The sequence below is a fragment of the Poecilia formosa genome, unplaced genomic scaffold (genome assembly GCF_000485575.1).
Source record: "Poecilia formosa unplaced genomic scaffold, Poecilia_formosa-5.1.2 Scaffold5, whole genome shotgun sequence".
In the NCBI taxonomy this organism is placed as follows: Eukaryota; Metazoa; Chordata; class Actinopteri; order Cyprinodontiformes; family Poeciliidae; genus Poecilia; species Poecilia formosa.
The window spans coordinates 5,174,248-5,201,993 of NW_006799944.1; the positions used below are offsets into that span (position 1 = coordinate 5,174,248).

The 27,746-nt window shown below is 41.4% G+C and overlaps 1 protein-coding gene across 5 annotated transcripts; it reads right to left on the reverse strand.

Moving 5' to 3' along the window:
• Positions 1-953: 953 nt before the first annotated feature.
• Positions 954-26,982, reverse strand: LOC103146667 (rapamycin-insensitive companion of mTOR). 5 transcript variants are annotated; one of them, XM_016678076.1, is made up of 38 exons: positions 26,891-26,982; positions 26,718-26,765; positions 24,165-24,262; positions 20,127-20,191; positions 19,729-19,860; positions 19,456-19,519; positions 18,238-18,364; positions 17,233-17,402; positions 16,857-16,924; positions 16,458-16,525; positions 16,272-16,354; positions 15,495-15,582; positions 15,184-15,274; positions 15,029-15,095; positions 14,165-14,245; positions 13,933-14,033; positions 13,066-13,231; positions 12,828-12,929; positions 12,698-12,744; positions 12,472-12,607; positions 12,182-12,381; positions 11,957-12,083; positions 11,021-11,185; positions 9,483-9,559; positions 9,252-9,330; positions 9,042-9,151; positions 8,876-8,963; positions 7,814-7,906; positions 7,627-7,733; positions 7,285-7,514; positions 5,571-6,639; positions 4,928-5,008; positions 3,219-3,478; positions 2,913-3,119; positions 2,653-2,805; positions 1,692-1,815; positions 1,459-1,597; positions 954-1,376 (listed from the first exon to the last, which is right to left on the reverse strand). In XM_016678076.1, exons 1-38 carry the CDS (start codon positions 26,937-26,939, stop codon positions 1,296-1,298), a joined length of 5,241 nt encoding a protein of 1,746 aa, XP_016533562.1. In that variant the 5' UTR covers positions 26,940-26,982; the 3' UTR covers positions 954-1,295. The 5 variants fall into 5 exon arrangements, with proteins under 5 accessions (XP_016533562.1, XP_016533560.1, XP_007564736.1 ...); XM_016678074.1 differs by having other exon boundaries at positions 1,692-1,842; XM_007564674.2 differs by lacking the exon at positions 4,928-5,008.
• Between the last annotated feature and the right edge of the window lie 764 nt (positions 26,983-27,746).

A 27,746-nucleotide genomic window follows, 5' to 3' on the forward strand; every position in this document is an offset into this window, starting at 1 on the left:
TTTCCCTGGAAACCTTTTACATAAACTTTAGTCATCGCTCTTCACCGCTCCCCTCCTCAGTCGTCCTCCCATAGTGATACTGAAGTGTGGAAACAGATCCAGGGTGGTAACTCTATTCCTACAATGCATGGCGACATGAAATGGCAACCTATGATTTCTTTAAAATAATAATAATAGTTAAAAAAAATAAAACGTTTTATAAGCCAGAAATAAGTTAGGGTGAAGCACAACCTTGCCATGCTTGCTGAACATGCAGTAGAGGGTGAAGCACAGAGGTAAAGAAGGCGCCGTGATGAGAAGCTGCTGGTTTGTGAAAGTTTCAGGAACATCTGTGTGCGTCTGTAATCAACCTTTCTACAGATTACTTACACAAGTGAGCATCTTTAAAAAAAAAGGAAAAATGGAGAGAGCAAGAGAGAAAGACCAACGCAACTCCTTCGAAGCTCGCCAAAGATGCAAAAAAGCGGAGGAAAAGAAAACAGCAAAGGCCCTAAGCAAGTAAAGTATGGAATAAACTAGCATCAAATCACATGCTATTCTCCTTATTCGCCGAGTAAAGGTGGCAGATATAATGCTTTAGAAAATACAACACTAGTGACGTTTGATTGTCTGTGACACAAGAAATATAGCAATTTTTCTTGCTATAGAAAAATTGAAATAGAAGGTTAGCGGGCTGTCTCTGCTGACAGGAGGCTTAAGGTTCTACGAAGTGGTGAGGCAAGAGGAGGAGGGATGTGGAGGTGGAGGTGGGGGAGGTTTGGACCGGGACGGCCCCAGTTCGAAGCAGCAGGATCCGTTGTAGTGTTTCTGTTTGAAGAAAAGAAGGCAAGGTCCGAGGAATCTCCAGGCAGACGTGACGATGCGCCTTACTCGCTTCATTAAGGGAAACCACCTAAATCTGCAGAAATTATAACATGATTTGATTTTTAAGGACTACTTACCCATTTTTTTTATTATTTAATACACCATCATTGTCCTTTAGTTTTTATGATGATCTGACAGTGAATATTTCTGTGTTGTGGAAAACAGTTTTTTGGCTAATTTGCTGTTAATTTTCTTTTCTGAAACAGCATTAAATATGTGTTCGGTCGTTTAAGTCTTTTTTTTTTGTTTGTTTGTTTGTTTCCGGCTCATGGGGAGGCGGGGGGAAGCAGAGCGACGCTCCTCTGTTTCAAGCAACAGAAACCAGCCCAACGTCCCTCTGTCCGTAGAGCCTCAGACCTGCTTTGCTTTCCACAGCGCTGAGGAGTCCGGACTGCAGCGGCGCACTAGACACAGGGCGGACGGGAGGACGATCAGGACTCCGCGGGCGGGTTAACGTCCTCTTCCATGGGTTTTGGTAGCTTTGTCAGGATTGCTTCAGCTTCCTCGTACATCTGAGAGATGGAGACGCAGTGGTTAAACAAGACGCAGAGTTTGATGAATCAAAGAAATCAGGACAGAGTTTTGTTCCCTTACTGGCATAAATTGCACGTCCTGGAAGAGTTCCTGTATGAAGCGCCTCGAAGTCAGACGAAACATACTGTGGGACAAGAGGTGGGAAACCTCGGAGTACAGGCAAATGTCGTCGAACGCGTAAGGGAACTTCTCCTTTATCCTGGGGAAAGACGAGAAATTGAGGCGACACCTCTTAACGTTTCAGACCAGCGTTGGGTTCTCTGTGCCCGGCTGGCGCGAAAGAGCCGACTCACGTCAACAGTCCCGTTTCGTGGCCTTTGGTTCCGACGGAGGAGCTGAGGTTGATGATGAGGCGGAGAATCTCCTTCCTCAGAAGGACTCGGGAGGCGGGGCCGTCGTCGGATATCGCCTTCCCGCCTGCGGAGGACGTGCACTTGTTAAGCCCTGTGGAGTTTTTTCAAGTGTTTGAAACAACACAGCCAAATTTAATGGGGTTTGAATCAGCAGTTACCAACTCTTTCAATATTCCTGGTGCTAAAACAAAGCTAACACTTGGAAGACTCCATCAGAAGAGTTAGTATCACAGAAGCTGCTATAGTTTCAGAGAAATGAGGATGAAACACAAAATAATTTTGATTTTTTTTTTTTTTTTGCCCTTCTAACATGTCGGCACCATCTGGGGATTTCCTGTGTTTTTACTTAATAACTTATTTCTACACGACTAAAATTGCTTGTTTATGATTTTTTTTTATATATCCACATTTATGTAATTTTTATTCAGTTTTATATATATATATATATATATATAACTATAAGAGATTGTTATATTCAAATGTATTTTTTGGAAATACAGTGTAAAAAAAAAAAGAAGAAAAGTTACCATAACTTATAGTACATTTTCCTGAAAAAAAAAACCAAAATATATATTTTTTGGTACTACCAGAACCTATTATCAAAATGAAACACTTTTCAAGCATTTTCAAGACAAATTTTCACACTTTGGAGACTCTTAAAAATATAATTCGTGCCTAGTAGCTCCTAATTTAGCCATTTCAGGTGAAAATTACAGGACAGCTGGACAACTGGAGTTTGAGACACGTGCCCCGCATATATTCAAAATGCTAAAATGACAGAAAATTAAAAGCAGCTAATCATCCTGTAAACACAGAAACACGGTGATGGCACCATCATGCTAAACCACAGCGCTTGAGGCAAACTGTGGTTTGGTTCCCTTGACCCTTCCTCAGTTCTTACCGATGACGATGTCCCCAGGTGTGGGCGTGCTGCAGATGGACCCCTGTGACACAGCAGCATCGCTGCAACCCGACACACCAGAGAACTTCGACTGAGGCATCACCTCCAGACGATGGCCCCCCTGACCGCCCCAGGAGGGGAAGTCGACATAATCTGGGGGGTAAAAATGAAACACAAAGATCATTTCTGACACTCTGCTCCGACTGAAAAAGCTGAAAAGCTGCAAGACTGGCGTGTCCGGACCCCTCCGCTGCCCCCACCTGTCCGAGAGTGAGTGCTGTTGATCTGCGGCTGGGTGGGGTAGCCGAGGACGCTGGCCCCCACGCAGTACAGACAGTTCTCCTCAGAGTGATCCTGCAGACCCGTCTCCTCCGAATCCACCAGGTGGTTCTGAGTCTCGCCTCGCGACGCGATCAGCTCCGAGATGCTGAACTGCTGCTTCAGTAACGGCAGAGCGGGCCGCTCCCCTGCGGAGGTCGCCACAAAACCAAAAGTTCACCTGACAAACCCATCCACCTTCTCACGGTTTTTTTTTAGCGCGTCACCCGGCGTGAAGTGGGCGTTACCGTCTCCGTCGCCGAACAGGAAGCGCTTCCGCTCCTCCGAGGGCGGGCTGATCCTCTGCTGGAAGTAGGTGGAGTCTCGGATGTGGAACATGTCGTTGATGTTCATGGGCAGCGCCAGGCCGATGTAGTCGTCGTTGCAGCCGAAGGTGGCGCTGGAGACCATGGAGCGCACCGAGGAGCAGCGTTGCAGGGTGCTTTGGTTGATGGGGCTGAGCAGCTCCTCTTTGTCCAGCGAGGCGAAGCTCAGAGCCTTCAGGAACCTAGGGAGGGCGAGAGGAGAGGTGCGTGAGAGGATCCGGGGGGAGAGGCTGGGACAAGAGAGGGAACACGGGGGAGAGAGTGAGGAGAAAACCACACAGAAGAGGGGAGGGAGGGAGGAGGGGCTTGTCAAACTAGATGTAGGCGAGTATTCATCAGGTTTACACTGAGCAATCAGAAACATGGAGGTTAAAAGATGTAGGAGTTCAATCGATTTGTGTGGGAAAGTAATATTTCAATACCAGCAGGAATGGGCTTCTGTGATTGGTAGATTTTGAGATGGCTTTTAATTATAGCACATAAATATCTTACAGGGCTATTTTACAATATTAATGCTAACCTGGATTATCTTTCCCATGCTTAAGTTTCTCAGGTGGGATTATTGTTCTGCTTCAACGTCTAATTTTGTCCACGTAACTCAATCTGTTCCCCAGAAATTAAAGTAAACCGATTACGCTGTAGAAGAATAAACCGGGATCTACTGAGGGTCAAGCCTGTTCATAAACTAGAAGATGCTGGAGCGTCAGTGTTTCATTGAGATTATACAAACTAATAAACAAGTGCAGTAAACTTCAAAACTAGTAAAACACAAAATCTCACTAAGTGTTTCTTGTCTAGTTTCTAGTCCAAATATATTAGCACACTGTTGAAATAAGAATAAATTAACCTAAAAGTAAGTATGGGAGCTAGTTTTAGTAAATAGTTCTTCAATGCTGATTAAAATACGAGGTTTTTTTTTACAAGGCATTTTCCCTGTGTCAATTAATTGAGTCACGTGAAATCTTGAAAACTCAAGAAGTGTTTTCCCTTATTTTTAAGACGTTCTTCTTGTTAAATAGCAACTTTATTCTGCTAATATTATGCCTGCGTTCTCATAATTAACCAAAACTTCTCGAAGCCTGGCCCTGATACTCCTTCACATATCTCACAGAAGGAACGATTGAAATAAAAGTCACTATACGAAAACATTTCCTGTCATTTGTAATTTCTTTTTTAGACATAGAAAATGATGAAAAAAAATAATATTCACATTGGAAATTGGATCTGTTATGAAAAAAAAAAAAAATCAGAGATTTTATTTTTAAGCCATATCGTCCAGATCTACGATGAACGGCTATCAGCAAATTCTTCTTCTTAACCTCAAATAAACATGAAGACAGTTTCAACTTGGTTACTGAATGAGTGTTCAAACATCTGGATATGTACCAGAACGTGCATATATACCCAGAAAAAAAGCTTCACCACATTTCTACGGTGTGTAATCATTGCACCCGGAGAAAAAAATAAAAAAAATGCTAAATCGATGTAAATCTCTGACCAGCTCTTGTACATTTCATTTGCTCGCACTACGATCTAACTACTGGAGCTGTCGCTAATCCACTACAAACAGAAACAATCAGAGCTACAAGGTTTCATCTCTACTGAGGAGGACACTGGGCGGGTCCACCCACCGCGGCACAAGTGTTCTGGACAGCCTGCGGTACGGGCTCGGGACGCTCGGTTCCGGACAGGTACGCCTCCTGTCTGACAGCCTGACGGACACAGCAAAAGGTGCACAGACACGCTTACGCTCATTCGTCATTGCCGAGGGCGACGGTAAGCGAACCTTGACTAGGACGACAGCTGCTGCACAGCAGAAGCACAGAATCTGACCGAGAACTATTGATCTAGTTTCTAGTGCTAAAGTCTTGGTACACAAAACTAACTTAGTAGTAACTTTTCAGCAACATATATGATCTTGTTTTAAGTAAATAATTTCTTAATATTGATCAGAAAGTGCTACTTCCACTTATGCAGAAACATTATCTGCCAGTGGAACTAGTACTTTAAATGAAAAATACTAAAAACAAGCTCCTATGTCTTGCCGTAAAGTTACTAATGAGTTTTGTCTCATTTCCAAGTCTGCAAATATATTTGCACTAGAAACTGGACCCAACATCCTTGCTAAGATTCTGTGTTTCTGCAGCGTTAAGTCATGCTGATTTAAAATCCAGTGAACAAACAGTTGTCAGATCTGAACAAAAGCAAAAAACAGGACAGACGAGCAGAAGTGGCCGACTGCGGCCTGCCGCCCTGCGGTTCCTGGTGACCCACCTGCGAGGAGTCAGCCTGGAGTCCAGGCTGCCGGTCTTCATGGTGATGGTGTCGGTGAACAGCACGTCTTTGGCGGGTGAAGCCAGGGCTTCGCTGTGCGACAGCGACGGGTGTATCCTCTGCTGCTGCAGCCGCTTCAGTGTGGCGTAGCCCAGCGCGTCCCTGGGGCTGGTGTAGATGAAGCTGCAGTCGGCCAGGCTCTTGATGGTGGTGACGGAGGGGGACTTGAGGGACTGGGCTCGGCGGGGGAGCGTGTGCGAGGAGCCCAGGGGTACCAGTGAAACGTTGGAGGACTTGGAGGCGGACAAGTGGTTGGTCTGCGGCTGGGGGCTGAGGGAGGAGAGCGTTTTCACAGTCTTGGCCGACACGACGGTGTTGAGGCTCACGCAGTCGGAGGAGTCCGGCTCTACCTCGGGGTGCTCGGGGTTTCCCACGGTCTCGCGGGAGGGGCTGGAGCTCATGGAGCTGATGCCGCTGGTCGTCGTATCCGTGTTAAAGCTCTGGCTGCGGCTTTTAAACTGAGTGCCCCCGCCTCCTCCACCAGAGGAGCCGCCGTCCCCGCCCAGACGCTCGCGGCTGCTCTGCTCCCTGTGGTGCTCCGCCACCCCGTGTCCGGCGAGTCCACTGAGCCCGAGACCCGAGCCCCCGCCCCGGACCAGCCTGCCGTCCACCAGCTGCTCCTCGGACCCGCCCCTGGTCCCGACGAAGGAGGTCTCCAGGCTCACCGTTGGACTCTTTGGCATTCCCCTGCTGTTGAATACTGAGGTGAAGACGTCTCCCTGGTTGGGGCTGTAGACCGAAGGCTCCGTCACCGTCCTGTTCCGCCGCGGGCTTTCCGTCTTGAGATCGGTCGGGGTGCGAGAGCCGGAGAAACTCTTTGGATCACTAGTGGAGCGGAGCTTCTTGCTGGGGAGGGACAGAGAGTTGAGGAAGCGCGGACGAACGAAGCGCGTGGAACCGAGGATTGTGAACGGGCTGCGATCTTTGACGGCTTTGGAGTGCGGGTAGAAAGAGGGGTCGTCGGACGAGTCCAAACCGTCACACTTGTCATCGTCCAGGATGTACATGTCTAGAAACGGAGAGAAGACAGGGGATAAAAAAAATACAATACAGGGTGGAGAGGAGGAAGGTAACCACAGCTGTCATACAGTGTCAAGAACATTAACTAGATGAGGTGCATAAAAAAACCTTGTAGCAGATTGAAGAAAACTCCAACCACAAGAACAAGGCTTTTGGCAGGTTTTAACCACCTCAAGACTTTTAAGACCTATTTGTGATGAATGAAATGTAAGACAAAAGAAAATTGCACATTTCATAGTGTTGTGCCTTTTTGCATAGAATGCATGTAGCATTGTTGGCAACAGAAGTGATCCAGTTGTCAAAGGGTATGTTAGCAGCTAGTTAGGAGTAGCCTCAATCGCCTTGTAGCTGCTTTTAAACAATACACTCACAGGTTCCCCTAAAAATCTCTTCAAACAAATATATCTGAAGCAACTAATATGTTCAGATGAACATCTTAAAAGCCAACAGTGTGAAACAAAGCCACTCTTAAGCATGGTGAAGGATCTGTGATGCTGTTGGCCTGTTTATCTTCTCACTGGAAAGCAAGACGGCTCATTAATGGGTTTTTCAACAGGATGATGATCTGAAACGTTTGGCCAAATAACAAAACACTAATTGATGACGACAAAGTAAACACAGCGGTGTAACGTACTTGGTTGAGACTCGCTCTCGCTGTTGTGGCGGGAGCTGGTGGACTCCGAGTTCAGACTGAGCGTGCTCGGCACGGAGGAGAGCTCCGACGTGAGCTGGGTGTCCACCTCGTCGGGCGTGACAGGCCACAGCGTCCGGCGACTATGCCTGACCGCGTCCCAACCGTACTGCTTGAGAACCTCGCATCCCTGCTTGGTCTTGGAAATGACGCCCAGCACGTAAATGCAGGTCCTGGAGATGGAACGAAGAGTGTGTGCGTCACTCAATGGTGTTTCCACTTCCTGAGCTTCGTTCTCTTCTTCCTTTTTGGTTTTTAGGTGAAATCCTATGAAGCTGAGCTTACCCGCGCACTGACAGCACCTCACAGTGCTGAGCCAACGCCAGGATGTCAGGAATGACGTTCTCCTCCTGCAGGAGATTCAGACCCCAGTTCGAAGAGCCGATGTTGCCCTGGAACAGAAGACAAACATGATCGTCAACAAGGCAGCGGAGTCTTGAGTGAAAAGACTTAAATCAGAGACTTTACTGACCAGAGCCCAGAGCGCAGCCTTCAGCTGTTTGACGCCCTCCCAGGTGTCCAGCATCGGGGAGCGAACCGTGTAGCTGAGGTCTGGAACAACGTTCTGCAGACAAAGGGAAAAACATGGGAAAACTCGGAAATAACTAGAGATGTACAGGGAAACGTAGAGTGGAACGTCACAGATCCTATCGTGTTTTTGTTGATCAGTGAATACGCCACACCCAAGAGTGTCCTGGTTAAGCTGACACTCTTCTGTGTGTGTGCTGACACTGACTGAGGAAGACTCAATAATGGCATTTTCTAGTGACTGAGGTGTAGAAGTTAGAGATTGTGAAGAAAATATATAAGAAGCTATTTAAAAGGAAATTGTTTTCCAAAGAAGAAGGTCCTGTTTATTAGAGTTTAGTATCTGTTAATAATTCAATCCTGAAGATGAGCTGGCCATTTTACTCCTCGAGTTACTTTGTACTTTTGAAGTTTTCTTTTTTAGGAGCTGTCTTAACCCAGGATGTCAATTTTGTACCGACTGTTTTCCTCTTATGCAGCCTTTTGAAAATCCTTTTGAAAAGACGAATGCTAGGAAATGCACACAGAAACTGAGGCTTATAGTTAGAAGAATAAACAACCTTTAAAAAGCCTCACCTGCCCATTAGAGTTTTCACTGACCACAATTGTTTTTTTGATCTAAAAAAAAAAAAACGTCAAAGTTGCTAAGCTGGCAACAGTGGAGTGACTGTTGTTAACACGTGCAGACGAGACCCGACACTGGATGATTTTCAGACCTTTGCGGAGGAAGATAAGACTGGTTACTGGTTTCTCTTAAGTATCGGCCGACTGACAAACTTCCAAAATCAAAGAAATCTGTGCCCATTTATTGGCGCACCTGTAAAGGTTAGTAATGCTAATCATTCTAAGTGCTAACATTAGCGAAAATTATGCTAAAGACCATTTATAATGGCTAGCAAAACATAGTTCAAACTTGCTATTATAGTCCCAAAAGAAAAAGAGAAAAGCTGGTGCTGGGAGGTCAAAGCATTACGAAAACCAGAACTAAAATAACCTAAGCTTTTACCTGAGCTTCCAGTAGATGACAGCCGGTCTTATCATGGACCAGCTGACCATACAAGTGCACAGGGAGATAAACATTTGGTCTTTGTAACCTGGAGACACAAACCAATTAGGTTAGACTTGAAATAAGTCTCACTTCTGATGCCGGTCTCGGTATCAGCGATTCTCACCTTTGGTTGCTGCGTCTGACGTAGTTATCTCCATCCACGGGTTTGCGGTAAGTTGTTAGTGCTTCGTTCAGCTGCTCCTCTATCAGATCCACATATTTAAGGTTGTACTCCTGCAAACAAGACGGGATAAAAGAGTCAAACGCCAACCTGAGTTAGTCTGTCACCTATATAAGGACACTTTTTTGCAATCTGTTGATATCTCAGAAATACCTTCTGCCATTTATCCAACTGTTTGCTGACGTAACCTCTCTCATTAAGGTAGGAAAAACCTTTAGGAATCGACAGGAACCTAAACAATGAAACAAGGACAAAGCACAGTTCATTCCAGATGGTATACATGAAGCAGCTAGGCAGCTACAAGGACAATCAGATTAGACACTGTATGGTGGTGTTTATATATATATATATACATATATACATATATATAAATAAAAAACTCACCTGAGGAGCAGTAGGAGGCCTTTGTCTCCCAGATGGGACACAGCTGGTTTCAGCTGGATCAGAGCATGAATGTTGGCCTGGAAGAAAAACAAACAAAAAAAAGAGTTCAGGTTTAACACAATAACCTTTAGCACAGTGCTAAGCCTATTTTGGCACCTTTACTATATATTTTTTTTCTTTCTGCTTTAGAAAGTAACAACAGCTCATTCTGAAAGTGTTTCCATGGTGACAAACACTGAGTTGGTCGTGTACTACGAGCTGCTAGAATACGTGACACTTTAAGAGACACACCTTTTCTCTAATAGTGGAAATGAAACTCACTGCAGACGTTGATACTGTAAAATAAGGCCATTCTTTCAGGAATATATTTGTTTTACAAGGAAACTAAAAATGATACAAAGACATTTTGACTAATTCTTCTTTGTGAAGTAGTAAGAAGCTGACAGAGGACTACGTTTCCTTTAATTATCCCATCAGAGCAGTCTCTTCTGGATGGTTTGTTATAAATGAAAGAAGGAAATAATGGATGTCTGTATATTAATGCTTCACAGCTATTAAATTGGTAATTTTATCAGGCTGTCATAGGCAGCGGTTTATCAGTGACTATCTTTCACCGATAATCAGCTGCATTGAAAATCTGCAGAAAAAAATACAACTACGTCCACAACACATAAGTCCAGATTAAAACACCTTCCGACACACATCTGTTCTCTCAGCTTACACTGCATGTCATAATCAACTTATTTAAAAAATATTTACTAGATTTTAAGTTGTTATGAAACTGAAAATGAATGTGTTCTTTTAGGAATCTATATTTGTTAAAGATTCTCATTTCCATCTGAAAGAAATTCTTAACAGGACAAGGAAGGTTAATAGTTGCTGCATTATATGTATATTTTAAATATCCACAAATTGTATAAGTTCAGCAGATACAAACTGACTTTTTGTAGATTAATTGTAGGAGGTTTAAAAAAATCATAACTTGTTTTATACATATTCCAAGTCTGACTACAATCAGTTCTATTCTGAATCCCATTTTCTATAGTTTTATCTAGTTCTTCCTCTCCTCTGTATTATTTACCATTTAATTTCTTCAGGTAGAGACTGAAATACTGAAACACTCCACTGAGGAATCAGACGTTCCTTCAAGAAGCTGATAATTAGTTCTTGTCCTTGTTCTACTGCCGGTAAATATAGAAGACTCGTGTTTACATGTGCCATGTAAACACGGCAGGATATTTTATTCCTATGTTTCTTATGGAATACCAAACATATAAGCCCAAACATACCCTACTGAAAAGAAAAACTACTTTATGTATTTGCATTTTTAAAGTTATGCAGCAGTATGCTAACAGAAGATACACAATGTAGAACATATTTAATCTTTAAATACAATAACTGACTGCAGCAACGACACTCATGTCTAAATGTAAGTAGGGTACGTATAATTGTGCATTTTTATTTAGCATCAATATATTTTTAATTGATAAATATAATCAATTGCTTTAGCAGAGCACAGCATTGTTTTATTTGGCTACCTTGTCCTCACAGGCCTCATCCAGTATGTCCAGTGCTTCCATGGAAACGACCTTGTTGTGATCATGAAGCTGGGTGACCAGAAGCTCCATGCCCCAGCTGCTGAAGAACTCCACGCCGGCGCGCAGCAGCACGCGCAGGTGTTTGGTAGCGTACAACCTGCATGTCTGTTGGTGAAGAAAAGACGCACCGATCCGTTACTTCTCAGCAAGTTCAGTCCAGTAGGTTCGATTTGGAACAAGAGCAACAAATAATAAATAATGTATCAGGGTTTCACCAACTCAAATTTAAGATTTTTTTTAAGACCACTATGAATTAAATCTAAGCCATGTACTACAACAGAAATGTACAAAAGAAAATGAGATTTCATATAGCAGTGCCAAGCTTTCTAGTGCAGAATCCATAAAGTATCGCATTGGGAGGTGAGACAGTAGCAAAGACTAACATTGTCCAGCAAATTGCTGATAATTTACATTTAATAATGACAGAGGCAAAAAAAAAAAACCTAGCGTGGGTTTATGAGCAGCGAGGCAGCCTGAACCGCCTGGAGTCACAGAACGAAGTGAAGATGTCCGATGGCGACTCAAACTTTCGCCTGACATAAAAGTCGGACGAGAAAAATAAACTTCATAGAATACACACGACAAAATTTAATACCTGTAATTAACATATTTAAAGCCAATCTACATTTGTCGAAATTAATTTAAGACATTTTAAGGCTTTAAATTTAGATAAATGAATTTCCCTGCATGTAAGTCAGGGCATATACCCTGACTTACATGTTCAGGGCATATGCAGATGCCCTGAACATGTAAGTCAGATTTTGAGCATTTTTTTTTTTGCATTCAAATGCTTTCCATTAAAGCTGTATTATAGTATGTGATTCTTGTATGCATGACAATTCCCCGCCTTGTATCTCTGCTCCTGTGTATCCTTACGTCAGTGGAGGCGGTGAGGACCTTGGAGAGGATGACCCTGGCCAGGCCGTCCCTGCTGTAATCCAGCGTTGTCACGGCAAGCTTCAGCACAGCATCTTGGTTCTTTACGGAGCACAAATTCAGCAGGCTGCAGACATCGCAACAACAGCGGCAGGTGAAAAGCTGAGACTCAACCAGCTCGTTTCATCAAGAGGACAAACATTTTGAGGCTCTCTGCTCACTCACCACTGGAACAGGCCACATTTCTCTAACATTTTGACTCCCTGTGGGTGTGCAGAAAGTGTCCCCAGGAAGAGGAAGTAGTGCTGACTGAGTGTGGTGAGGAGGCCGTTGCTCTGCAGACTGCGCTCCGGCTTCAGTCCCGAACACGAGCAGAGCCACGAGACCATGTCCCTCACCAGGTCCTCCAGGTAGCCCTGACCGTCCTGGCGGCAAAAGAACGAGACGCAAATTTAGGGAGAAGGTTGGAACTGAAAAACATTTTTGCTTTGCTTTTGCTTTGTTGTTTGTCTTACCTCATCTGAGTCCATGAGGAACTCAACAAACTGACACCCAACCACAGTGAGTTGCCTGGCCTTAACGTGATCCAAAGCCAGTCCGGCGTATAATTTACTAGTGGGTTTATAAAAGTACAGCAGCCTCCGAACAAACCTGCACGGCATAGAAACAAATGCAGAGGATTTAAACCCAAATGCCACAGAAGCATGTAAACCCGTTTTAACGCGACAAAGTTAATCTTACCTGTGCATCTGTTCATCTTTGTTGTTCCTGAGGTTCACATTTGGCCACTGAAGGGGAATACAGCATTATTTAGAAAAGGAGGAAGCAGAAAACGTTTAAGTATGTGCAGCTGCATGGGAGCAGGCCTGACCTTCAGGATGGTGGCAATGAGCAGCCAGTTCCACTCCAAGTTCTGCTTGTGGTTCAGGATGTGGCTGTCTCTCAGGTTCATCAGCAGTGTTTCTTCAGTGTCCTGAAAAGCAACAGGCGGTTACTTAAGTTAAAAAGACACGGTGATTTTAGAGTGGGCTCTAATCAAAGCTGCCCGAAATTACAACAAACAGTCAGGGTAACGAAACCCAGCACATGAAAACGTGGCGTGTCTTCACCTTTATGACGTAGATGTCCCTCTGGACACGCGAGTGGGAGTCTCTGCGGCTGTGGGACGACACAGATTTGCGAATGATGTGGTCCAGGTAAAGACTGTAGGGCTTCAAACCTTTCTTCTTCTTCTCGTGGAAACGCTTCAGATTGTTCACGGCTGCACTTGCGCGGCTGGAGAAACACAAAAGCAAGCAAAAGAGATGCGTCTGGGTGTTTAGAGCCGAACAAGCACTATGAATATCAGTCGATTTTCTACATTATGATCTAAAACATAATTTCAATAGAAGCACATCACCAAATTTAGAAACATTTCATTACTTTGATTGTTAATGTTTGAGTATTGTAATCACCTCAATCATTTTTATGAGGCTAATTTGTTCTGTTTCATTAAAATTTAGGGAGAAAAAATGGTCACATTTACAATAGAAGTATAAGTAGCTTTCTCCATTTCAGACTGTAAATTCAGACATCCCAAAGATTAAATGTTTAAAACATAATTTTAACACCAGAATCGAACATTTGTTGGGAAAAAATGTATAAATCAGACCCAGGGTTAATGAAGGTCTAGCGCTGAGCAACATTAGAAAATCTTGTAACGGTGATAATATTGGTCCATATTCTGATGCCTCATTGTTTGCTATGCTTGGTTTGTGCCAACTTGTGAACCAACAAACATTAATGATGTTTTCATTGATTTTTTTTGTTTATTTTAATGTATACATCAGTCTCATCAAGTTCCATTTTGCTCACCGGTACCAAAAAAATGGGTCAAGATGTAAATTTAATGTTTAGTGTCAAAATATCCCCGGCCCCAATTCCTGATGTTTGCAGTAATAATCATTCCCTTAAGAGGAGAAACAGATTGTACTCACAGTCGTTTCTCTTGTGGGATGTCAAATGAGGCGGCCATGTTGATGAGGGTAGGAAGGCAGTGCAGGTGGTGGCTATGGGAATGAGGAAGAATTGTGTTCGCCTAAAGCAGGAGAAACCAGGCAGAAGGGATACAAACTATTAGGAGAACAGTGGTGTGTAATACCAGGGAATCTCTTTCTGTTGAAAAGAACAAAATGTCTTGGCTCAGCATGAACTCTGTATGTATTTTACCATGTGTAAAAGCTCTCCCAGGAGTATGGTAGCTCTGGTAGCAAGCTGGTCATCACTGCTGGTCACAACTTCCACCAGACCCTAAAGTAGCGAAAAAAAAGAGAAGAAATGACGTAATAACTTAAATATAGAGCAGCAGCTAATGATTATTTTGTAACCGAATATGGTATTGATTAATACAACATCAGACATACATTACAAACCTGCAAATAAACACAAATTTGGTTTTTATATAACATAGAAAAGGACGACAAAACACATCTGAGGCGTAATATAGAAGCAGGGCTCCTTATGATTGGAAAGAAACTAACCTGCAAATTTACTATTTTTAGAGTGTAAGCCTTTCATTAGAATAGTATAAATACTGAAAGGAAATATTTTAAAAATACATAGAAAAAAATGCAAATAAACATAATTTTGGTTTTTAAATAAGATTAAAAAAATGCAATAGCATAATTCCTTTAGTGTACGCTTGATGATTTGTAGCAAATGAAGCACCTGCAGATAAAAAAAATCTAATATTTGTAGCAAATGATGAATGAAGTCCAGCAGAAAAGCTCAGCTCCTTCTGCTTGACTTATAAAGCGTGGCACTGATCTGGTGATTGCTTATTTGATTAACACATTAATAATTTAATGCAAAAAGTGCTTATTGGGAGATTTTATACATTTATTTATTTATTTATTTTACAAAATTTGAACCAGGTGAAGCCAAAACTATACCACTTGAAAAGTTCTAGGGAGAAAACAAATTCTGAGTCGGTATAATCCAATTAACAATTACCCCATTACTAAATTAGGTGACAATTATTTCAAATGTTATATAGATAAAAACAAAAAACAATTAAAAACAAAATCACCTCACCTCTAACAGTCCACTTGTTATGAAGGCAGAGAGGACAAATGCCAGGTAGTTGTCCATCAGGTCAGCCCTAAGGAAGCAAACAGGAAAAAAAAAAGTTAATGGCTCAAGTAAACCAGAGACAGAACATTAACCCAGTTCTATTTCTGTTCTCTTGCCTGGAGCGGGCCCGATGGGGTAGGATAACTTTAGCCTCCGCAGCCACAAACCCATCAGAGAGTCTCCAGGTGTCCTGGAACCTGGCAGGATCTGCAGCACGCAGCAGCACAGATTAGTCCACACTACGGCCGTGTTCACGGAAAACAAAACACGTCTTTGGCGTAACATAAAAGCAGAGTTAGTCCTACTGTTGGAAAGAAACTAACCTGCAAATTTACTATTTTTATAGTGTCGATCTTTCCTTATAATAGAATAAAGTCAGAGGAAACGCATAAACGAACTTTGACGGTGGAAAAGGATTCATCCTCACCAACACTCTGGAGAGCCTCCGTGAAGTCTTCAGTAATGATGGGCACAGGAAGCCTGAATATCTCATATAACACCTCCAACAAGCCTTTCTGCACAGATTGTCACGCAGTCTCAAAACACATGACAAGAAGAGCTAACTACAGCATAAAACTCAACTCAAAACTTCAGAATAAAACTCGTCCTCCATGCTCTACAGGCTCCTTCGAAAGAAACAGAGTTGTTTTCAATGAACTGATCAGTTTGTGACTAACAGCACAGCTACGTTATTTGTTTGAATTAGACCCATTCAAGTCAATCAGTGGAGTGAGTTACAGAGCCCTTTACAGGTATTCACTCCCCTTGAACTGCATTTGTTTTCAGCCATAAACAGTTTGCAGAGCTTCATTGTTCACATAAATTACAGCTGCAAGCCTCAACAGCTCATAATCACTTACTGGATTTGAACAGCAATTTTCTTGCTTCAGATTTTCAAATGGAATTAAACTCACTGGTTTAGTATTTATAACCACTTTGTTGCAGCTCTGGTTCTAAGTTTATGGTTGTTGTGCTGCAGCAGTGGAATCTCCATCCTGCTTCCCTGACCCTGCTATAGGAAAAGTGCCCCACCAAGAATGATGCTGCCACCACCACCATGTTTTATAAGCTGCAAACTGTTGTTGCACAGCGTTTTTTTTGTGAGCCAAAATGTCAGACTTACACTACATGATTTTGAAAAACATTATGTTTTTAAATCAGTTCCTTCTTAATTATTCATAAATGAAAGTGTTTCAGTACTCACCCTAACCTCCATATTTGGTATGCAAAGTAAGCCAATTAAAGACTGGATTCCAGAATTTCCAGCTTTGCACAAGTTGATAATTCCTGACAAAAAAAAAAAGAAAGATTTTTAGATCATGATCCCCTCAGCAAACCAGGCTTTTTTTTTCTTTCCTGAAATAATCATCAACACAAATGACTCTCTTACCAGACCAAGAACGAAATGCAGCGACTATCGCCATCCTGCTCGACAAGAACCTGGATTCTCTGTCTTCCCTGAAAAAGACGCACATTCAAAACCAGATGCTTTTCATACAAAAACTGCATCTTGATTGCCACCACAAAGCAGAAAAACCTAAACTACGTTTCTCAAATAATCAAACTATCAGTCGGAAATAAATAGATCAACCCGCCGCCCCGCTCTGGCAAGGCAGCATAGGGTCAAACATCCATATCAACAGCCACCATGTTACAAAGACACAGTGCATCGTTACCCTCAGCTTCTATATTGTATGTTGTCACCAATGATTGAATGACACAATTGATCCTTTTGTTTCTGTTGTAACACTTCAGCTCCTCATATTCCACCCCCCACACACACACTCACTTGAGCTGTCCTTCAGCTGTGTCGGCGTTGTGTCGATAGTGGAAATCAGTGAAAGGTGCAAGGATTTGCTGCAGAGAGAGAGCAAAGTACAAAAATACGGATGAACTACAACAACAACAAAAAAAAAACATTCTTCGCAATTATTTTTAGCAATCAAGCTGCTGCCTGTCTTACGTGACTTATGCACTGTGATCGGTGCGTCTCTGTCATGACTAAGATATTTACAGGCAATGAGATTTAAGAGGAAAGGTTGTAACTAATTACTGTAAACTCAAAGACATGGGGGCAACCTAAAGCCGATGATTTCCGATGGAAGCGCTCGGTTTAATTTACACACAAGATCTCGCTGGGTTCACGTCCGTGTAAACACACGCACCTCGAGCTCCACGTCGACGCGCACGTACTGGCGGGTGCACGGGTGGTTGAGCAAGTGGAGGACCGTGGTGATCAGGGCTTCGTTGATCCGACTGAGCTGACAGTCGATGACGCTCTTGAGGATTGTGCTTAGGCCTCCGCGTTTGGCCACCACCTCTGGGTTCTTCAGGGCTAGAAACGGGAACAAAACGGCACAGTTATACCGGGAGAGTTTTTAAAAGTTTAAATTACGGAGTGGATTTCACATTTCATCACAGTTGATGGTTGCTAAAGACTTGAACTGAAGTGGGATTTAACATATTCTGTTACCAAAGCAGAATCAAGTCCACATTTTCTGCACCTTGCAGTTATGAAGTCAACAAACCAATCACTGTAATTTTAGATAAACCATGTAAGTGATAAATAAGGTCTTTATTGACTCTTCAAAAGTATCTGAGACAGGGAATTGAAGAAGTTTAGATTTAAAAAAAAAGAGTTTAAAAATGTCTTTGGCGGTTCCTCTGGGACAGACTAACTAAGAGAAGGACATCGCTAACTGAGTTAGGATAAAAGCAAATATGTGATAGGAGTGTTCACGTTATTCTTTCAAACATTTCTAAAAACAACAAAAAAAAAAAGCATCCTTCGTTTAGTAGAAGTTCCACCTGTTCTCTTTGTAGCAGAAAAGCTCAATCTTAGTCTCATCTGATGAAACTACACAGTTCTAGTTGACGTGCCAGTAGTATTTTTAGCAAACTCGACATGTTTGTGAAGGTGTCTAGATGTCATCAAATGGTTGTTATGGAGACTCGGTGACCCCAAGATGACAGGTCTTGCTGCCGTTCTCCAGCAAAGAACTACTATTAATGTCCTCTACACTATGTATGGAGACAAGATCAGCATGAATCCTCCATCTTTGTTTGTCACTTGAGTGTTTCTTGCTAATGGGTCATTAACAATCCCCTCGTGGTGTTAATGACACTTTAGATCTGTGTTGTGATGTTCCACCTAGATGTCAAGTCCTCACCTAGCTCACAGATGATGGCGACGGCAGCGCGAACCATGCGGTCCCTCTCCTGCAGTCCGTCTGTACCGACAGCAATTAGAGAATTTGCGACAGAGGTGGGGAACAGCATCGCGTTGACTGTGATTATCTGCAGAGGGAGAAAAAAAACAGAAAAGGGTTGAGCACCTCTTGATAACCCCAAAGCAGACCAGTAAGTCAATACCTCAAGCAAAACACATTTACATGGGTTAACTACACAAAAACTGGTGTTGCTCAGCTTTTATTTCTGCTAATGATGGTTTTCCACTTACACCTAATGAAGAAATAACATTTAATATTAGAATATTAAATCGAACCAGTAAAAAAAAAGAAGCATTTGCAAGGCAGAAATACAAGTTTTATGAAGATAATTCTTAAAACTTTCTTAAAGGTTGTTATTTTCAAAAAGTACTTTTCATCAGACAAACAGGGCTCATCAGAGCAAATACTCTAATTTATTAAATGCCACTGTATAATACAAATAAAGGTAAATATTGTTTTTTGCCCATTATAGCAATGATAATATTGGATATCAACATCGCCCCATATTTTCATTTCATCATCTCCATTAAGTAGGAGGAAATTATTTGTAAAGTTTTGCTTGTTAAAGCTCTAAACAACCCAAAAAAAAAAGCGTAACAGAAAAATACTATGTACCATGAGAAAGCGTAAACAACAGCGAGACATTAAGAGAGCCTCAACTAAAATCCGGTAAAGCCGAACGTGCGTGAAAGTTTCGCAAGTGTAGAAACGTCTGCAAATCTATTAGTTCAGTCCTATTTGTAGTCAAAAAATAATAAATTTTTTTGCTTATCATTATGGAGAACTGTGTGTCTACTAATAGAACAAGATTCCTAATTAAATCTATTTTAACCTGATTCAAATTCTTTAAAAAAACAAAAAAAACAAACCCTGACAACAAGAAGAGAACAGAGGCCATGTTGCTGCCTGTGCAGCAGCAGCCCCTGCTCAAAACGACAGCGCTGTGTGTAGAAGGTTTACTGTAAACTAGAGAAAGAGCTATAAATAACCTGGGTGGCAGACAAACCCTCTGCACTGACACTGCTGCTGTCCCAAAGGATTGTTCTGATGGCTTTGTGCTGGAATAAGCCTGTGCAGTCGGGGTAAACTCCTCCACTGACACGACAACAGAAACGCTTTCAAGGGACGGATATTTACATCTACAGACACACGGCTCACCTTTCGGACAAGCCGTAACGCCTGAGTCCTCTCCCCCTCGTTGCTTTGCTGGATGTCAATGCATCTGTAAAAAAAATCAAGAGACGATCATTGTAAAATCAGAGCCAGACAAGTATGTTGACCAAAATGTTGCACTGCACAATTCATAAAAACGTAGGCCTTTTCATAAAAAGAACTAACATAAGCCATAAGTAAAAAAAATAAATAAATAAAAATATCAAACATGAAGTCATCAAAACAGGCATTTTCCATCTGGTCAAAGCAGAATCTCACCTGGAAATCAAATAATCCACCTGCAGTCTGAGGACCTTCTGCAGCACGTTGGTGTCTCTAATAAGATAGCGGAGCGCCCGCAAACCTGCTGCACGCACTTCCTTGGCCTCATTTAGGAGAGCTAGTCGCAGACTAAAGTTTAAAAATAACAAACAATAAATATGTCTCGTGGTTAGAGGTGCAAGATAAATTACTCTACAGAAAAATAAATCAATCACCAAATGCCATATAAAACAAGACCCGCTTCTTTTCATGTAGCGAGTCATAAAATTATTGTGAATGAGCGGCACAGTTGATAAGCCACCGACTCAGGCAGCTCAACAACAACAACGCGGCTCCTAAAGGTTTATAGAGCGCACAGGTTGGTGAAAAGAGCAGGATTTCCAGACGGTACGCACCAAACGATGATTTCCTCATATGTAAACCCGAAGTTCTCCTCCTGATGTCCGATGTTGCAAAGCAGCTGGAAGACAGAACAAAAAGACGAAAGATTAAACTGCGAAACGAGCAAACTTCAAATTTCAAAATGGTTCCAGAAATCTTCAAAGATTATCTGAAGACAACTTTCAAATGCTCCTCAATGTCTTAAAATATGTATTACACCAAACTTATTTCCATTAGCTCTTCTAAAATTAGCTGTTAAGTTAGCTAATTAGCCCAGGACTAGGTGTAGGGTAGGTAATCAATTATTCCAATAAATAACTTTTTACTATCTTGAAAATGCAAGAAAAGCTCCCAGATAGAAGTTATTAATTCATGGCCACCAGTATAAATGGTAAATGGACTGAATTTAATCCAGTTCATTTAATATTTCTGAATATTTCTGGAGTTTGTTTTTTATGTTTTGGATGTTTTCTAGTGTTTCAGAATATTTCCTATTAAACTTATAACAACCCCTAATAGTTGTCTGATTAATTCACACAAGTTATGGTGTTTTTCTGAGCAGCGATAATACAACAGAAAAAGGTCATCAGGCTTAATAAACTCAACGCTGTGGCTCAAACGCCATAATATTTAACTGTTTGTGTTCCAGCTGCAGTTTGCAGCAGAAAGGAAACAGCAGCAGCCAAGAGCTAACAGTGAACAAACAGAACAACATAACAAAAACAAAAAAGCAACTTAGACTCTTAGCAATAGAATAAAGTCAAAATCAACGAGACAACACTGCGAAATTACAAGCTGTGCACAAAAACAGACTGATTAAAGCAATAAAAAAAGATGATTAAAAAGTACCTTTAAAACGTTTTAGCTGTGCATATTACAAGGCAGAGAGTCAGAACAAATATTCCTCTAAAAATATAACTTAACCATTATTAATTATGCTATGTCGCCACAAAACGTGCACCTAGTGGAACAAAGGTATTTGCGCAACAGCACTCAATATTTGCAGTCAATCATATTTTGAAATGATATGATATTTATTGATGCTCTCCTGGAACCAACAGAACAATTTCAGCCGTACTGTAAAGTTTACATGAATTAAGTCAAGTGGCGTTTGCAATATTCCTCTCATGAGGGAAAGCTGTTCAGCCTGTGGGTTGTAAATTGGAAAGTAAAAGTAACAATCACACGTCCAGGAACAAGTGTAGCTTCTCACCTTCGTCGTGTGGTTCTCATCAGTACCACGTAACATTCATGCTCTCATGAATGTTAGTGAGAAACACATCAACGGAGATGATTAAAAGCAAATATTTTTCGATAATTCATCCAGTTTTTTTTTTCCTTTTCTTTTCTTTTCTTTTTTTTTCTTAATGCCTCTGGTTACATTCTGGCTCTCTGCGCCTGTTTTGAAAACAAAGCCAGCGTTGGCCGTGTTGTTTCGCTTTCAGCCAAAAGTTCAACCTTTTAGCAGTTCCCTCACAGCGGGTCATTAACAGGAACTCCTGCAGAGACTGGAACCAGCAGACAGGCTCAGCAAACACTACAACGCGCCGACAAAGCAGAGAAGTCCCAGAGCAAAAAGATGCTGCTATTTTAGAGCTGCTGACTTTCTCAACGGTATCTCCACACAACAAGAAAGTGTCTGCCACTCCATCAGAGCAGCTCAGCCTATCACTAAGCAAGCATGCTGTTAGTTTTGCTCTAATTGGCCACCAAAGCTGCACCTACAGGGTCTATGCAGGTTTCACCAACTCAAATTTAAGACTTTTTAAGATATTTTTAAGACCATTGTGAATAACATTTAGCATCTGTATCACAACAGAGATGTATAAAAGCAAACCATGGGACCAAAACTGTGAAATTCTTTGTATCTGTGGCTCTTGGCAACAGCTTTTTGCTTCTCAAATCGCCGTTAGCTAGGAGCTAATGGCTTGTTTGTTTGCTTGCTAGCTAACAAGTACCGTAATTATTAGAAGCTTGTTACCGGTAGCCTCAACCTCCTTGAGTCACAGAACGCAGCGAGTGAAGACGTCTTAGCACAACTCAAAATTTTGCCTGATGGAAAAGTCCCGCAAGAAAGAAAACCTACATCGAATTCATGACGTTAAACAGACCGGTGATTAACGTATTTAACGCCTTAATTTTAGCTAAAAAGATTTAAGACTTTAAGTTTGACATAGCAGTGAAAGATGGGTTAGAGCTAGGTTTAATCTAGCTCTGATATCAGAGCCTAAGCAGGCAGTAGGAGAGGAGAGGAGGAGGAGATGGGGAAAATAAACAGCCAGGTGATGCTCTCCATGGGGGATTAGGTCACCCCAGCGGTCCAGAGACCCTTATAAGGAATCACAGTGATAGTGCTTCAGCAGAAAGTCGGTCGTAAACAAGCGAGTCAGGCTGCAGAAACGGAAACAAACTCACCCACAGTGATCTGAGCACAATAAATCCAGCTCCACAACACTCACTCACTGCAGAGGCGCAAACAATTGTTTGCAATCCATTCATAGCTGACAGTTTGGAGGCGAGGCAGTGAAAGGCCGTGGGCTGACAGAGGAAAGCATCTGAGCAGAAGCAGGAATCAGTGCCCAAGCTCTGAGTTAGCCAGTTGAGACTAATAAAAGCGTGAGCTACTAGTTTTGTTGCTTTTATTAGACAGAAAAACAAAAAATAGTTCACTTTCTTCAGTATTCAATCTGCCAATAATCAGTTGGAGGCAATCAATGGTAAAGAAAATAACCAAATCAGACACAGCATGGTCATTTAAGCAGGTGTTGGTGCTTTTGGCAGCATGGGACGTCATGAAATGCTGTAAACATTTCTTTGGAACCGATGAAACATCGTGGACCAAAACCCTCAGATGACATCATAACCAACTGTGAAAACTTGAAGCCTGAACTCAAGCAACTTTGGTGCTGTTCTTCTCAACTTGTCCCGCAAACTCTGGGATCTTGATTTCACAACGTAATTCAGATTTGACTTCATTTGAAAAGAGTCCTTTCTGTCCTTGCCCCAGGTGAAACGATTCTCATGTCGTCTCTGGTTTAAGAGTGGCTCCCTCTCACCACCTTAGTTTATTAATGCTGTGTTAAACAACCAGCGGTGATTATGAATGCAGCACAATCCCAGTCAGCTGATCTTTCACACTAGCTGGAAAACGTAAGTTAACCACAGCTTTTAGAGCAAGATTTATTAACATCGCCTGACAATGTTGGAGAACACAGTCAAAAATTGTGTTTGGATTTAGAAGAGATTCACTTGCTGAATTACTGAATACAAAACAATGAACTTTTCTTGGTATTTATTTAGATGCACAAAACATTAGAGTGAGGCCACGGTTATATGGAATGTAAAATTCTCCCAACATCAAAACAGATTTTAAAAACAAGGATGTTTTAATTCAATGATAGCCAAGACGGATGTAAATAAATCTCTCTCTCTATATATATATTTTTTTTAAAGTCACAAAGCTGCACAATTGATCCCTGGAGCTTCCGTTACATTAACTTGTCCACATCACAGTGACAGGCACCCGAGGGGAGGGGATCAAAGAGAGGTCAGCGGTGACGCTACAGAGAAGGACAAGCTGATTGGTCTTAAAGGCTCTTGTACATCAAAACAGGAACAAGAGGAAAGCTGTCCTGTTAGGCCTCTGCAAATTAGCCACGTTGGCCAGAGAAAATAGCAGATGATCCCACCACAGAGACCACGTCTAACTCAATTAGGAGTTCTTCGGCTTCTGGCTGGAAAGAAGAAATCAGTCCGACATGTTGATTTATTATTTGTGTTCTTCTGTTGCCGTCACCTCATTGCTCACACACTAATCGGCAACACTTAAAAGCCAATAGGACTGACTCCGTTTGAGCAATAAACGAAGAGCCGCAAAAATGAGTGAGACAGGTATTCTCAACTTTCACCAAATTTTTTTTTTTTTTTTGTCAACAGTAAGCTTGGTTTATAGTGCTTCAACCAGAACATTTCATTCCCCATTCGGCACCTAATAATAAACAGAATGTTGAAGTGACTCATAAAAAAAGAAAAAAAGAAAAAGAAAACCGTACCTTAATGAAGTTGTTCAGGTGGCCAAGCTTTCGCATGTTACTGACTCCGTGAGATTTGGCCACATTTTGGAGGATTTCACGGAAGTTTTCAGATGGCTCTGCATGGGAATGAAAAATGAAATCCAGTGTAAGTAACAGGGAAAAAAATAAAATAAACAAAGTGGACTATATTGTCATAATATCAGCTGATGGACAGCAATTGCTTCATTGTAGGAGGGATGTGGGCTCAACTGGCTGGACTAATTGAGTGTAAAGGCTGAGAAATGCAAGTAAAGTAAAAAGGCAAGACAACAGGAACAGTTCACAGCTTTGTTGCCAGTTCCTTCCACGATTGTTGAGCTGGCTGCTATCATAAATCGCTCTACTCTAGTGGTACAAAAGATTAATGGGCAGCCATTGTGTTTAATAAGAAAATCACTCAAGACAAAAACACTAAGACCCTACCTCCTCAAAGGTGTATTAGTGTGGGCTTTTTTTTTTCTAAAAATGTTTATTTTTATTTTACAAACAAAATCTAACCAGTTTGAACTAAATATCAACAAAATGTTGAGGGGAAAAAAAAGCAATAAATAAAAATGTCCTCAAAGGTCACCAGTTCTTCAGAATAGCAGCGCATTTTTAGTATTTTAATTTCCCATGTTATAAATAAACAGATGTCAGAGGAACTCTTAAACTTTTCTGTTTCATTTTTTTTTATTTTGGCCAGCATACCTTATGAGACACAGATATTAACATTGTTATTACCAAACAATGTAATAACATTGTTACATTGTTATTACAATGTCCTATAGAAAAAAAAAACTTTAAAGACTTTGAAAACACGGCATTTTCTTTTTCCTAATTACCGTAGCAATCAGCCGTTTTCGTGCCGATATCTCCATTGTTTTTAGACAAAATTTGTAAATTCTCATTTTGACTGATTCTGTTTTTTCTAAAGACAAGAACACATAGAACAAACAAAAAAATTGTAGCTGGTTCTTTGATAAATGTGTACTTTTGAATGCAGGCAGCTATTTTCTATATCTACTTATCATTACAGGATCATAGAGGGCTGGTGCCTATATACAGCAGTTATTATTGGGTGAGAGGCAGCGTACACCCTGGACAGGTTGCCAGTCCATCACAGGGCAACAGAGACACACAGGACAAACAACCATGCCCGCACACACACCCAACGGCAATTTGGAGTATTCAATTAACTCAACAGTCATGTTTTACACTGCGGGAAGAAGCCGGCACACCCGGAGAGAACCAGGATTCGAACCCAGGATCGTCTTACTACGAGGCAAAAGTGCAACCAACTGCTCTCATTTTGCATAAATAAGAAATAACAACAATGATAGTATTCAGAAGAAAGAATGGTTTTTAATCTAAGTGAAAATTAAACAAATATTATATTCATTTATGCATTTTTCTCTAACCTTAGCTGGATTGCTATTAAACCAAACAGATGTATAACAGCAAGCTGTTAGTTGGTGTTTTTATAGATTAAAAATTGTGACTGTTCTTATGTTTGATGCATTTCATAAATAAGGAGGAATTAGTTGTTTTTGTTGTTGTTTTTTTTTACATCTGGCCTGCAGATGAAGATCACCAGAGCTGATCTGGGGAAATTGGTCAGTTTTCGATCTCAGGCAATGACTGGTGCGTCTCCAGCACAAAATGCGAATAAGTAAGGAAAGTAAATAACTAAAGAAAGTGGGGTTTTTTAATTACATAATTTAAGGAAGTCTTTTAATATGTTAATATGATGCATGTGTTCAATTGAGATGAATACTAAAGACAAAATACATTTTTGCAAATAAAACGCACCAAACGCAACATAAGAGGGTTGGACTAATTTTACCATTAAAATAAATTGGCAAACAAATGGGTTTTATTATGAAAGCTCAAATATGTGTTTCCACAATTCTAGGAATGTGTCAACTTACTGCAGCCAAGCAAGAACAAATATTCATTTAGAAATTCGCCATCAATGAGCAGCTCATTGACTACAACACCTCAGTTCCCTGACGACACGACTGCAATCATAAAATCTTCAGGAATGTGGGTGTCCGGAGCAGCTGCTCTGTGTAAACAAACAGGTATGTTGTGTTTTCGCTGCAGACGTGAATCTGACCTGGCTCAGAAGCCATCAGAAGGACCTTCCCATGCACCAGTGTTCAGCGAGGAGCCAGAAAGACGCCCGATTTTCAATGCAGACAGTCACGACTAATGCACGAAGACAATACCAGCAGCTGTCCGGCCAAATAACAGGCTGCGGTGTCCAGTCACACCGATCAAAACAACAGCGCGGCGTCATGGCTGGTTAGCTGTGGCAGCTAGCTGAAGCTAACTCAGCTCGTTTTAGTTAGCTCGCGGTTGCCGCTTGTTATTATTATTCGTTAGCAACGGGTTTATGCGAAACAGAAAGAAAATGAGTGGTGCGACCAAAAACACAATTGCACGTACAATATTGAGCCTAGCGTTAGCAGGGTTGTGTTTGCAGAAAGTGCCCTCATCCATTTTGAACAATAATCGCTTTCATGGTGATGCGATGAAGCCTTTGCTTACCTCTGCTCAGATCCAGCGGGACGTTCTCCTCCCCGCTGTCATTCCGACCTGACAAAAACACATACAGCGCATACAGTCAGACACTCCTCCGGGGCCATTACCTGCACGGGGACTTGTCTTTTCACAATATGTCGCTGTTACAGCTTTCAATGAATCGAGTTTTTCATGCTCACCCCGCATCCGAAGACTCCGGATAGGACGGCCGCGGAAGCTGGCCGCCATGTTTCCAGGAACATACACAACACCGGAAACTTCGCGTCTTGTCGCGAGAATAGAGACAGCGAAAGTCAGACGCTGCAAATCTCCGCAGACCTGAGATAAGAACAATCTCTGTTTTTTTTTCTTTTTTTTCTTTTACTGCACTCTAATATAAACGTGGACAAAAATACCAATTTAAATGCCTTATTTTGAGAATTTCTGGTTCATATACCTATTCTTTGCATAAACCAAAATATATCTAAATAACCACATTTATACATTTATAATACTATATTATTACTATATGTACTGCCTAAGTCCACAACTATCAAAGAATACCAACATATTTTTCAGATATAAATGGACTAGTTACAACTGACTAAACTATATACAAGCAAGACTCCACACTGCTATTTGGAATGCAATGTGTACTGAGAGAAAGACAATAGTTGAATAGACACAATTTAAATAAATTACTAACTGAATTAAGTTAATCCAAGCTGATTTATTAAGTTTGTTTAACCTGACAATTTAGACATCATAAATGAACTTAGATAAATGTAATTCAATTACTTGTTACCAACTAAAGCAATTATTTTAAAGATGTACCATATGTTCTTTTTTTCCCCTTCTTTTTAGTTTTTTGGTTTGGTAGGTTTCCACCAAGTTTTATTTTGTGGACCGTACCTCTCTATACAGATGGTTCAATGTTTACAATAACTTAGATCAAAGCCTAACTGTGTAGAGTGCTCAAGTAAAAGTCTAGATCATAATTCAATAAAGAATTTTTGGCTAAATTTATGAACTGATATTAATAGTCGCTCAACATTC

What these genes read in the sequence shown, in the direction of transcription:
- LOC103146667 (XM_016678074.1), bottom strand. Translation starts at nt 26,939, where the DNA reads ATGGCGGCCAGCTTCCGCGGCCGTCCTATCCGGAGTCTTCGGATGCGG. An exon ending in TGCATTTCGTTCTTGGTCTG is followed by an intron (nt 16,355 to 16,457) that starts GTAAGAGAGTCA and finishes TTTTTTTGTCAG; the next exon opens with GAATTATCAACTTGTGCAAA. An exon ending in ATGAGGCCTGTGAGGACAAG is followed by an intron (nt 9,560 to 11,020) that starts GTAGCCAAATAA and finishes TTTTTCTTCCAG; the next exon opens with GCCAACATTCATGCTCTGAT.